The sequence below is a fragment of the Anomaloglossus baeobatrachus genome, chromosome 1 (assembly GCF_048569485.1).
Source record: "Anomaloglossus baeobatrachus isolate aAnoBae1 chromosome 1, aAnoBae1.hap1, whole genome shotgun sequence".
In the NCBI taxonomy this organism is placed as follows: domain Eukaryota; kingdom Metazoa; phylum Chordata; class Amphibia; order Anura; family Aromobatidae; genus Anomaloglossus; species Anomaloglossus baeobatrachus.
Genome location: NC_134353.1, coordinates 855,969,889 through 855,982,992, shown reverse-complemented (window position 1 = coordinate 855,982,992; position 13,104 = coordinate 855,969,889). Strand labels below are relative to the sequence as shown.

Here is a 13,104-nt window from a genome sequence, read left to right as displayed (position 1 = left end):
ACGGTTGGACTGTTGCCTTCAATCGGGACTTGGTTGTTGGGAGACAGTCGTCCCCTTCACTGACGGATTTGGCAAATTATGGCGACTCCTAGCCTTGCCGGGATCCGAAAGGCCCCTGCCCTGGTGCTGACTGTTCCTTGTACACTGCTCCAGACCGCCGGGTCACCACCCATCCGCGGTCCTTCCAGCAACCTCCGAGCAGTCACCCCTGCGGACAATCACCGCCGTCTGCTGACCTTGCTGTCTCTCAGCCCGGGGCACACACCCGGACCAACTTCAGGCTTTACTACTCTCACTTTTCACTTTACTTCAACTTCTCTCCTAAGCTCCTCTACCACTTCACTTCCTTCTACTTTCACTTCCTTAACTGTTCTGCCTGGTTCTTCCCGCCTCCAGAGCTGTGAACTCCTCGGTGGGCGGAGCCAACCGCCTGGCCCACCCCCTGGTGTGGACACCAGCTCCTGGAGGAAGGCAACAAGGATTTTAGGGTTAGCTTAGGTGTTCCTAACTGGGGTGTAGGGTGTGGTGGTGTGATGACCTGTGACCCCTGGCTTGCCCAGGGCGTCACAACTGTATCAATAAACTTTTGTCAAAACCAAATATCAGTATCACAAACAAAACAAAATTATTTAAAATATGATATACCAAAAAGAGAAAAAAACCTGAAATAAAAACACACATATATTAAATCTGCAACATCAGAAACTCACCAAACAGGCAAATAACTGCCCTAATATTTAATAATGATTTCCTGCTCAGAATACATTATTATTCTGGATATCTTACAGCTATAATGTATATTTTCTATCACATGTTTTGCAGAGATAATAAGATTCAATATATTTTTTAAAGAAATCTAAACTTTTTATTGCACTATTATTTGCTGTTGTACATTATACTGTGTGCATCCTTCCTTTCCAGAACCCTCTCTGGAGGAAAGCACCATCGTTTAGGCAATAACAATGTATTCCCTTCTTCCTCGGATTTATTTTTGGACATTTTCCTCTGCCTGAGCTTCCTAGCAACTAATTGCCTTAACTTCCTAGCTGTTTTAATGAGCAGATGTGCAGGGACAAGTCTCCTCCCCGCCAGGTACTATCGGCAGTCCTAGGTATGCTGCTACACGGGGTATTGAAATCCTCAAATATTCCGGTGATGAAAGTGCACTATGCCAACAACCAATCAGCGCCAGGTGACGACTGACGCAGGACACTCACCCATCCTCATTGGTGATGGAGGAGATTTTACATTTTGGGAACACCTGTGATTTAGTGTATAAATAACCAGGTGCGGAGATTTCTTTACCTGATTCTCCTCCTCTTCTCTTTTTTCTTGCAGCGGACGCTCAGGTATGAAGAATAATACCTTTTTTTCACTTTTTCTTACATAATCTTCTTAGTTAGCCCTATTTCATCCTGCATACATTTTACGCAGGTGGATCAGCATTATGGCAATCATTTACTCTATGGTAGATGAGGATGACGGGTATAGTGTTTGTAATACTTTTAGATTGTTTGAAAGTTTCTTCAGCGCTGAATCCTGATTGGCCAATATAAGGATTTGCTCATTCTATCCTCTATTCTCTCTTCTAGCCTCTCATCTTTATCATGCCTACCCAGTTGGAAGGTGCCATGGACACTATGATCAGGATCTTTCATCATTATTCTGGCAAAGAAGGTGACAAGTACAAGCTGAACAAAGGAGAACTCAAGCAACTCCTGCAGAGCGAGCTGACAGACTTCCTTGCTGTAAGTTCACAGAGACGAATGCTCATGGCAATGTAAGATTTAGGCTCCTTTCACATGTCTGACGCTCACAATGTCCAGACTGGGCATAGGTTTCCTGATACAAACACAACAGCATCAAAGGCAAATATGAGGCTGTTGAATTTGGGTCAGGAGGTTTGGGGATGGTCCACACATTGTGGTTCATATTCGCATCCCCAATGGTGGACATGGGAAACCCGTAGGCTGAGTTGACATTTGATATCATGGATATCAGAGCCAGAGAAATTTCTTGGCAAAAGCAAATGAGTTGACATATGGTCTGTTAATTCTGGCCTTTGTGCTACGGAATCTAATGGAGGACTTGGTCCTATTGTTCGCGTTGTGATTGTTCTTTTCTGTCCGTTCCATCAGTTCTTATGCTGGATAGGTGCAGGTTCTGGTCCAATTGACTGATCCCAATGTTTTATACAATATTGGAATCTGTCCCTCCACTAATGTCTGGGAATAAATGTTGTAAAAGCAAGATGGCAACTGTTGAATTTTTTCAGTTTTGACATCCATTCTCAACCATTGACCATTGAGTTGCATGAGACTAAAAAAAAATGAGTCTGATGCAACATGTTATATATGTGAACTCAGCCTTATAGAGGACCTTTCACGTGATTTTATTTTTTAAACTACCGTAAGTACCTCCACGCAATTGTCATTGTTCTACTGACTCTGAATACTCCTATTTTTTTCTGTGCCGCTTTGTTCCAAAATTATTTCTTCCCTGGTAATAAAGCTGAAAATGTTCCTTTTAATAACTAGGCGTATACCACAGAATGTCTGTCGTACAGGAGAAAAAGCAAAAGCGCAAAGAATATCTCCGTGGTGTATGCCCAGATGGTTAAAGGGAAAGGTTGAATCTATATCTATGGAGAGAGGCAGTTGGAGGAGGCAATCAGTTTAACTTGAAAAAATCTAGAGGAAGGTGAGATGACAGTGTATTAAATCTGTCACAGTGGTAAAATATGGATCATCTTGGGCTCAGATAGATAGAGGTGGGCTTACAATTGGTTCAAACTGCAGCCGCACTGCAACCCAGGAGGTGAGGGCACCACTTCTACCTCCAAAGCTGGTGGAATTGTGCATTATGATTAGCTAATGGATGATGCCCAATATCTGATTAGTAGGGGTGTGATCCCTGTGATCCCCAATGTCTGATCAGTGGGGGTGTGATCACTGTGATTCCCAATATCTGGTCAGTGGGGGTGTGATCACTGTGATCCTCAATATCTGATTAGTAAGGGTGCAATCACTGTGATCCCCAATATCTGATCAGTGGGGGTGCGATCACTGTGATCCCTCTGGACATGCTGCCAATATCTGATCAGTGGGGGTGCGATCACTGTGAGCCCCAATATCTGGTCAGTGGGGGTGTGATCACTGTGATCCCCAATATCTGATTAGTAAGGGTGCAATCCCTGTGATCCCCAATATCTGATCAGTGGGGGTGCGATCACTGTGATCCTCTGGACATGCTGCCAGTACTTGGATCAGTGGGGGTGCGATCACTGAAATCCCTCTGGACATGCTGCCAGTACTTGGATTACTCGGGGTGGACGTACAATTGGTTCAAACTGCAGCCGCACTGCAACCCAGGAGTGAGGGCATCACTTCTACCTCTAAAGCTGGTGGAATTGTGCATTATGATGAGCTAATGGATGATGCCCAATATCTGATAGTAGGGGTGTGATCCCTGTGATGCCCAATGTCTGATCAGTGGGGGTGTGATCACTGTGATCCCCAATATCTGAACATGCTGCCAGTACTTGGATTAGTCGGGGTGGACTTACAATTGGTTCAAACTGCAGGGGTGCGATCACTACTATCCCTCTGGACTTGCTGCCAGTACTTGGATTAGTGGGGGTGCGATCACTGAAATCTCTCTGGACATGCTGCCAATATCTGATCAGTGGGGGTGCGATCACTGAAATCCCTCTGGACATGCTGCCAATATCTGATCAGTGGGGGTGTGATCACCCTAAACCCTGTGGAATGTTGACAATATCTGATCAGTGGTGGGGAGGTGCGATCACTGTGCTCACACTGCACATGCTGTCAATAGTTGATCAGTGGGGGTACGGTCATTGTGATCCTTCTGGACATGCTGCCATGATTGGATCGGTGGGGGTGCAATCACTGTGATCCCTCTGCACATGCTGCCATTATTGCATAAGTGGGGGTGCGATCACTGTGATCCTTCTCAATCACTAGCATGTTAGTGACAGCCGTTCATAGAAAATTCCGTGCATCTTGGTCTCCTTTCTCCATTGGATACAAAGCAGTCTCAGTTGATCATCATAATGGATGAGCTAGTGCTCCCAAATGGAGATTTGTATTAGCTCACAATGTGCCTTGATGGCTTCTTGCTGGGACTTGTGGTTTCACCCCAGTTGTAGACTTACAGTTTGGCGATAATTGGAAGGCTATATATATGTATGTATGTATATTGCAGGTAGAGCTTAGTTCATCACAATACAATTCTAATAAGGCTGCGGTAGCAACACCAATCCTCAGACTAGTTGTCTGCCCAAAATCTTTTGTGTCACCACTTGTCCGTGACTTGCTGTCTTGCAATTATTTTAGTGATTGTGATTTTCCTGTAAATAAAAAAAAGCAAAACCGCAGATAATTGCATTGAAGCCTATGGCAAGCGAGTCGTGTGTTGTATCCAGCAACGGAGAATTGAACACATTTGGAAACATTTGTCACTATGTGTCGCAGGTGTGGTGGATCATAAGTCATAATACGACCCCAGAGGGAATCCTTGGAGGTGACAATGTAGTGTCACTTGACACATGTAGCCCCAGTTTTATCACCATGTTTACTGCAATGTTTGTATTGAGTCGTTGGGTCAGTTTTGTCAGTGAAAAGTATTCTATAGGGTTTGTAGTGGAATTCTAGGGTTGGAAAAAGAAAAGAGCGAGATTTTGTATTTGACTGGGAAATGTCCTGGTGGTTTATTTCAATATTCTTTTATATAAGTATTTGCATGTGGATTTTAGATTTAGGAGGCGGAAGGCTCAGACTGTGCCCGACATCCCGGCAGGACTGGCTTTGCATAGCGCTGTTTGTCTTCATCTGCACTTCTCACCTAACACAGCACTGTCAGAGAATGCAAATCCCCCGGATTAGATCTTTATATGCAATGCTAGGGAGGTTTGAATACGCTTTATATTACAATAGCCAGGTATTTGAGAATAATCCTCAGCTGCTTCAGAGCCTCTTGGGAAGCAAAGTGGTCAATTACCTGGCAGCAGAAAGATTATTTCTATAGAAGATACAATTCAGAGAAGTGAATGATGTCCGAATAGAAGCGCGCTGTACTTTGCTTGTAGCATCTTGTGCCTACGTTTACCAAATAATCACATTTCTATTGATCTCTTGATAGCACTTTCCATTACTCACTGGTCTTGGTCGTGTTTCTGACTCCGTATGTTGGACCCATGAGTCATTCTCACCAGTGGCTCATTCATTATCTAATTGACGTGAATTGATTACACCACAAATGTATTCTCTTTTATTATGTTGTGGAAGTAAATGACTGCGGTGCAGAGCAGAAATGGTGATGGCGGTTTTATTAGAGAATTGTACTTTCCTACATTATATTGTATGTACATGATGGAAAATGAAATTCTCCAATTAAAGTGAATCTGTCACCAGATTTTTGCCACCTAATCTGAGAGTAGCATAACGTATGGGCAAAGATCCTGTTTCCAGTGATGTGTCACTTACTGGGCTGCTTAGTGTAGTATTGATAAAATCACAGTTTAATCAGGAGTAGATTATCATTACAGGACTACTTGTCCTGCTGCAGGTAGTCCAGCATATTCATGAGCTCTGTATAACTGCTAGATATGCAGCAGAGAAAACATTGATTTTATCAAAATGACAGAAAACAGCTCAGTAAGTGACACATCGCTGGACTCAAGGTCTCTTTCTCTACATTATGCTGCTCTCAGATGGGGAAGCAAAAACCTGGTGACAGATTCCCTTTAAAGAATAACTAATTTGATAAAAATAAACCTTATTAAATTAGGAGAGAGTAGCATACTATCATGAGTACAATGAGCCAATGTTTGTAAGGCTGGGTTCCCATGTCCATATCTTCTCCATCCAAGAAAAAAATGGTTCAAATATGCTAATCAGACTCTTAAGGGGGCTTTACACGCTGCGATATCGTTAGTGAATTATCGTTGGGGTCACGGTGTTTGTGACGCACATCCGGCTTCATTAACGAGATCGCAGTGTGTGATACCTACGAACGACCTTAAAGTATCGCAAAAGTGGTCAAAATTTGCCATGGAGAGGTTGTCCTGAAACCAAAAATTGTTGTCTGATTTTTAGCGATGTTGTTCCTCGCTCTTGCGGCACCACATATCGCTGAGTGTGACACCGCAGGAGCATCGAACATCTCCTTACCTGCGTCCACCGGCAATGAGGAAGGAAGGAGGTGGGCGGGATGTTACAGCCGCTCATCTCCGCCCCTCCGCTTCTATTGGACGTCTGCCGTGTGAAGAAAGTAAGGAGAAAGAGAAAGGAAAGGAGAAAGAAGGCGGTTCGCCGGCCAGAGCGACGTCGCAGGGCAGGTAAGTCCGTGTGACGGTGACTAACGAGGTTGTGCGCCACAGGCAGCGATTTGCCCGTGTCGCACAACCGACGGGGGTGGGTACGATCGCTTGCAATCTCACTAGCGAGATCGCAGCGTGTAAAGTACCCTTTAGAGTTTACATTGGGATCCATTTTTCTTAGAGCATTTTAAAGAAATATAAAAGTTTCTCCATTTTGTAAATATCAGACCTCAGTTGGATGTTGGCCAATTTTTATTGGGTTTTTTTTATGGACTCACAGACTTGAATGGCCGAGTGCTATCCGATTCTACGAGTAAAATCGTGCATGCTGAAATCTTTTTCCATGGGCTGCTCTGTCTGAGGAAAACAATCTGACATGTGCACAGCCTCCTTGAATAATATTTGTATGAGTGCAATCTGATGTTGTGACGGATCACTCTCAGACTGGAAATATGATCGTCTGCAGGGCTGACTCCTGGTTTTTGTGGGCCCTGGGCGCAGAGTCTCAATGGACACATATAGATATGCACAGATACATACACATACAGGCATACGTACACATACTTATTTAAAGAGAAATTAAATCTAGACACAGTCATACACTGACATACATAGATACACATCATACATACACACACAAACAAATTAGAGATATTTCAATTATTGGGAAGCCGACAACAGCCTCATTCACCTCCCTGCTTGTCTCCATCCAGCTCCTCCTGGGCATGTGTCTGTGCCACGCTGATTGGTGGCAGTCACTAACAGACATTGCTGCACATAGAGCACACTGACATTGCTGTGTATACATCACAAGAGAGGCTGAGGACATACACATTACTGGGGGGCATACATATTACTGAGGAAAGGGGTATACAGCAATTGGGGGCATACAGCTCTAGAGGGGGCAGTGGCTCTGGAGTGGGGGGACAAACAGCTCTGAGGTGGGGGGTGACATGCAGCTCTGGGGGTATACAGCTCTGGGGTGGGGGGGACATACAGCTCTGGGGGGTATACAGCACTGAGGTGGGGGGACATAGAGCTCTGTGGGGGTATACAGCATCGGGGTAGAGGGGACATACAACTCTGGGGGTATAGTAGTATGCAGCCCCCATATTCCTCTATATAGTGTTATGAAGCTGCCATAGTCATCCATATAGTATTATGTAGCCCCCATGTAGTATAATCTAGCCCCCTTATGGCATTATGCAGCCCCATATAGCACTACGCAGCCCCCATATGGCACTACGCAGCCCCCATATGGCACTACGCAGCCCCCATACGGCACTACGCAGCCCCAATACGGCACTATGCAGCCCCCATATGGCACTACGCAGCCCCCATATAGCACTACGCAGCCCCCATATGGCACTATGCAGCCTCCATATGGTACTATGCAGCCCCCATATGGCACTATGCAACCCCCATATGGCACTATGCAACCCCCATATGGCACTATGCAACCCCCATATGGCACTATGCAACCCCCATATAACATTAAGCAGCCCCCATATAGGACATGGCAGACCCAGATAGCATTAGGCACTGTTATGATTCAGTGACTCAAGAGGATCAGAAAATAGACAAAAAACTCGGAAACCAAAAAAATAACCAGAGTGGTTGGAACCTTAAAGGACTGCAGACCTAATACTGACACACAACTAGAAGTAGCCTTGGGGCGTGCCTATGATGACCTGGTCGCCTTCATTCAGCCGGAGAACTAAATATTCTTACAGAGAGAAATATTAGAAAAGCTAATCTGTCTTGGAGCAGTCCCCAAAGATATAGATAGCCCCCCACATATAAAGACCACGTTGATATAGGAAAACACAATACGTAGCTAGAAAACAGATTCAGCTGAGATGAGGTTCAAACTATCTGCACTGACTGCAGCCGTAAAAACCCTAGTAACTTCCAGCACACCTGATATGGAAAAATACTGAGCCTACACAGGCTCTCCCCCACTATATCAGTACTCTGGTGTTACTGGGATCCAAGAAAAACACTGATATAGAGGAGGGACTGAATTTTGTACCAAGCATGACAAAACACAATACATAGTAGAACATGGAGCAAGGTACACAGATACTCCCAGCAGGGAATGATCCAATTCCATCAAGAACTCCACACAGGCAAAATAACAAGAAAGTGGAAACCATAAGCAGAGGTACAAAGGCCAACTTATCTGAGAGGAGTTCTGGTAGACACAGAGAAAAGGGCTTGTTTCAGAATGTCCTTAGCACACAGGAGATACATTGAGCACCAGCAAGGAACAGGAGGAAACTACTCAGTTATATAGGCCCAATCCAAATGTCCTGATTGCCAATCCTCCTCAGCTGTCTGATTCCCATTCAGCAAGTCAACTGCACTACCAGCACTGACCACAAGAGGGAGCCCCAAACTGGAATCTAATTCAAATGTATTCACAACAAGGCACCCTCATGTAGTATACAGCCCGCATATAGCACAATGTAGACTCAGATAGCATTAGGCATCTTCATGTAGTATACAGCCCCCATATAGCACAGTGCAGACCCAGATAGCCTTAGGCTCCCCCATGTAGTATACAGCCTCCATATAGCACAGTGCAGAATCAGATAGCATTAGGCTCCCTCATGTAGTATACAGCCCCCATATAGCACGGTGCTCATTAGGCACCCTCAGGTAGTATACAGCCCGCGTATAGCACAATGCAGACCCATATAGCATTAGGCACCTTCATGGAATATACAGCCACCATATAACACAGTGCAGACCCGGATAGCATTAGGCATCTTCATGTAGTATACAGCCCCCATATAGCACGGTGCTCATTAGGCACCCTCATGTAGTATACAGCCCGCGTATAGCACAATGCAGACGCAGGTAGCATTAGGCACCCTCATGTAGTATACAGCCCACATATAGCACAATGCGGACCCAGATAGCATTAGGCACCTTCATGTAATATACAGCCCGTATATAGCACAATGCAGGCCCAGATAGCATTAGGCATCCTCATGTAGTATGCAGCATGTATATAGCACAATGCAGACCTAGATAGCATTAGGCACCCTCATGTAGTATACAGTCCCCATATCATTTAATGCACCCCCATGGTCGTCTGGCCACAGTGATTGAATAGATACTTTTCCTCGTTCCCCTGCTGCTCCGATCTCCTCAACGTGTCTGCTGTTGTCGCTCTGACCTCACTGCAGGCGCACAGTGTTAACGTCACCGTGCTCCGCTGCTGAGCTGTCAGAGCGCCAACAGACACAGAGGGAGAATGATGAGAGAGGGAGCGCGCCACTCCATCACATCATTGCTTTCAATTGTATCGGCAACTGCAATGCTGATACAATTGAAAGTGCGATCCTCGGCGGGGGAAGTGGCCTGTGACAACGTCGGCACCGGGCCCCCCTGAGTGTAGCGGTGGTGTGGCTTGCCACTGCGAGTGGGTCCCCCGGCAGCCCAGGACTCCGGCACTTGACCGGGTTTGCCGGGTGCTGACGCCGGCCCTGATCGTCTGCATGAGCCCTTATAGACAGCTATACAGGAAAGACAGGATTGCCCATGATGTCAACTGTGTGAGCAGGGAATGTGGTGGAATGAAAAAATAAATTCCATATTTTTGGTTTATTAAATGCACTGGATTATAAGATGCACCCCAAATTTAGAGGGGAAAAAAGGTCGCGGTCACTTGGTGGAGTGGGGTCACAGGAGGCAGGGGCGGTAGTGGAGCCGATCAATGCTGTGGGCGGTGCGGCCAGTGGGTGTCCCAGATGGTGTGAGGTAGGCAAATTCCAGAAACTGTCAGTGGTGTGGGCTTCAAAGAAATGGCATCAAGACTCGGCGCATGAGCAGATTGAGCAATCAGCACAATGACATGCTGAGATCTCATCTGCGCACGCGCCACCTCCGGGCACCATTTTCCTTAAGTCCGCTGCTGAGAGATCAATCTGTGCATGCGCTGACTTCGAGCGCCATTATTTGAAGCCCACACGCGACATCTTCAGGATACCCCTACCTCACAGCTCAGCAGCCTACAGCACCGCAGCACAGCGCCTCGCAGCTTCCAGCACAGTGCCCCGCATCCTCCAGTACAGTGCCGCGCAGCCCCCAGCACAGCGCCCCGCAGCCCCAGCACAGTGCTCCGCAGCCCCCAGCACAGTGCCCTGCAGCCCCCAGCACAGCACCCCAGCATTGTCCCTACCTCCTGCTTCTCCTCTCCACCACCTCCCGGTAAGGTGCATTCAAATTTTAAGACGCCCATGTCATTTTTCTCCCCAATGTTTTTTTAAGAAAACTGCGTCTTATTATCCAAAAAATATGGTACATAGAAACTAGTACTTGCCCGTAATGCGGGCTTTACACGAGACGACTGATCGTGCGATGCATCATCGGGGTCACGGTTTTTCGTGACGCACATCCGGCATCGTACACGATGTTGTCTCGTGTGAAACCTCTGAGCGACGCAGTATCGCTCACAAATCGTTAGTCGTGTACTCGTCGCTCAGTTTCATAATATCGTTTATTTTTCCTGCAGCAGGTTGTTCATCGTTCCCTTGGCAGCACACGGCGCTCCGTGTGACACCCCGGGAATGATGAACACAGCTTACCTGTTCCCCGCGGCACCCAGCGGCAGTGCGGAAGGAAAGAGGTGGGCGGGATGTTTACATCCCGCTCATCTTCGACCCTCTGCTTCTATTGGCCGGCTGCCGTGTGACGTCGCTGTGACGCCGAACGTCCCTCCCACTCCAGGAAGTGGACGTTCGTCGCCCACAGCGAGGTCGTCCGGAAGGTAAGCACATGTGACGGGGGTTAAACGAGTTTGTGCGCCACGGGCAGCGATTTGCCCGTGACGCAAAAACGACGGGGGCGGGTACGATTGATCGTGCTATCGCACGATCAGTCGTCTCGTGTAAAGCAGGCTTAAGTCTTCATTTACACCTCAGCCTTTCTTGTACAAATGCTATTTGTGCTTTACGCGGATAGCACTCGTACCTGTTTTGTTTTTTTTGTTTTTTTACTGACCAGACCTTACGGAAAAATCATGGAGACATATCCTACACTGATCTATGCGTTGGATTAAAATCAGTTGTGCTTGTCTATAGGTCTTTGAAGAAATTAGACAGCACTCAGACGCCATTCGACTGCTGTTCATTTTTCACGGAATGCTAGATAACAGAAGATAGTTTTGGGGGGGGTTTCTAATTCGAAAAAAACTAATGAAACTTTGACCAATCTGTCATGGTAAAAACTAACATTACTAAACTCTGATGAAATTTGGCCCCCTCGAAAAAACATGGAGGAAACGTGGATCAAGGTTCTCATACGAAAAAATCAGTGACATGAAGGACACCTACAGCTTTGCCTATACCTGTGCTGGAGGATCAATTGCAGATCCCCCTATTTGTTTTTTTTCAGCACAACATAATGCACTATATTGTTCCAATACAGTGACACACACCACAAGGGAAACCCAAAACCCCATTACATTCAGAGATTTGTCATATACTGCTGGTGTTCAGCATGTAAGTGGCGTGACACTAGTGTTTCAGGGGTTGTCCAAGTTAGGCACAAAAGTCTGCAGTCATTCAGTGTGACATTCAGACATGTGAACCCTCACTGTGCACATCATGTACACTCAGAATTCTTCAGTGTAGGCCCCAGGAGCCAGCGTCATGTGCCCGTAAGTATACGATATGCATACTGCCAGCCACATTCTGACTATACTTGCGCGGCGTAGCTCAATACAAGTAAATACGAACTCGGCCTCACACGACTAGTTGGAAAGTGACCAGACGTATGCATAGTGCACACTTGAGGTCACATGACTGAATGATCTCACCACCGGCATGAAAGAATCCTGACAGCGCGCACTGACTGCAGACTTTCATGCCCAACCTGGACAACTCCTTAAATCTCTTTGCTGTTTGTTCTACTCCTATGATGGAATTAATTAATGAGCAGTGAACAAAGCCTATTTATTGCTAGTCATTTTTTTTCCTGCAGTTCTGATGTCACGTGCATCCATATGACTGCAGCCAAGTGGTTGCACATGAATGTATGGCACGTGATCCTTGCAGTACTGTAAATATTTTCGGGAACCAATGGAGTAGCATGGGATGTATATGGAACATGTCACAATGCTGCTACTTATACTGGTGTTATGACTGTATAGGTCCTAGTACAACAATAAAACTTAGATCTGTTTTGTAATAATCCAATGTGTGAGCGGTGAGAAATCAAGGTTTAGAGCCACATGCAAATAAGCCTGGAAGTGAACAGGTAGCCAGAATTGAATTATATACCGTAAATCTAATAACGATAAATTGGAAAAATTATTACAGAATTTCTCAATCAGTATTTTTTTTTCGCTTTTAGTGTCAAAAAGATCCACAACTAGTTGACAAGATCATGAACGACCTGGACTCCAACAAAGATAACGAAGTTGACTTTAATGAATTCGTGGTACTGGTGGCAGCTCTGACCGTGGCATGTAATGACTTCTTTGAAGAGCAGCTGAGAAAAAAAGGAAAATAAATATTATTTGATTTTTACCATGATGAATCACAAAGGCAGCATTTGTTCAAGTGTAACATTAGAAAGTATCAGCATTGTGGATATAACGTATCAATAACTGTTACATAATAAATAATGGAGAAAGTCATTTTTGTCTTTGCAGTTAATTCATTAGTCTATTTCAGTGACATGTCATTGTGCTGAAACGTGGGTACACAAGCTATCATGATTATAGGCAAATTTAGTAAAATTATTCTATC

General features: G+C 45.5%; 1 protein-coding gene across 1 annotated transcript; it reads left to right on the top strand.

Annotated features, from left to right (window-relative positions):
• The first annotated feature begins 1,607 nt into the window (after positions 1-1,607).
• On the top strand, positions 1,608-12,910 carry S100Z (S100 calcium binding protein Z). Its single transcript, XM_075342330.1, has 2 exons — positions 1,608-1,748; positions 12,707-12,910. Exons 1-2 carry the CDS (start codon positions 1,608-1,610, stop codon positions 12,863-12,865), a joined length of 300 nt encoding a protein of 99 aa, XP_075198445.1. The 3' UTR covers positions 12,866-12,910.
• The last annotated feature ends 194 nt before the right edge of the window (positions 12,911-13,104 follow it).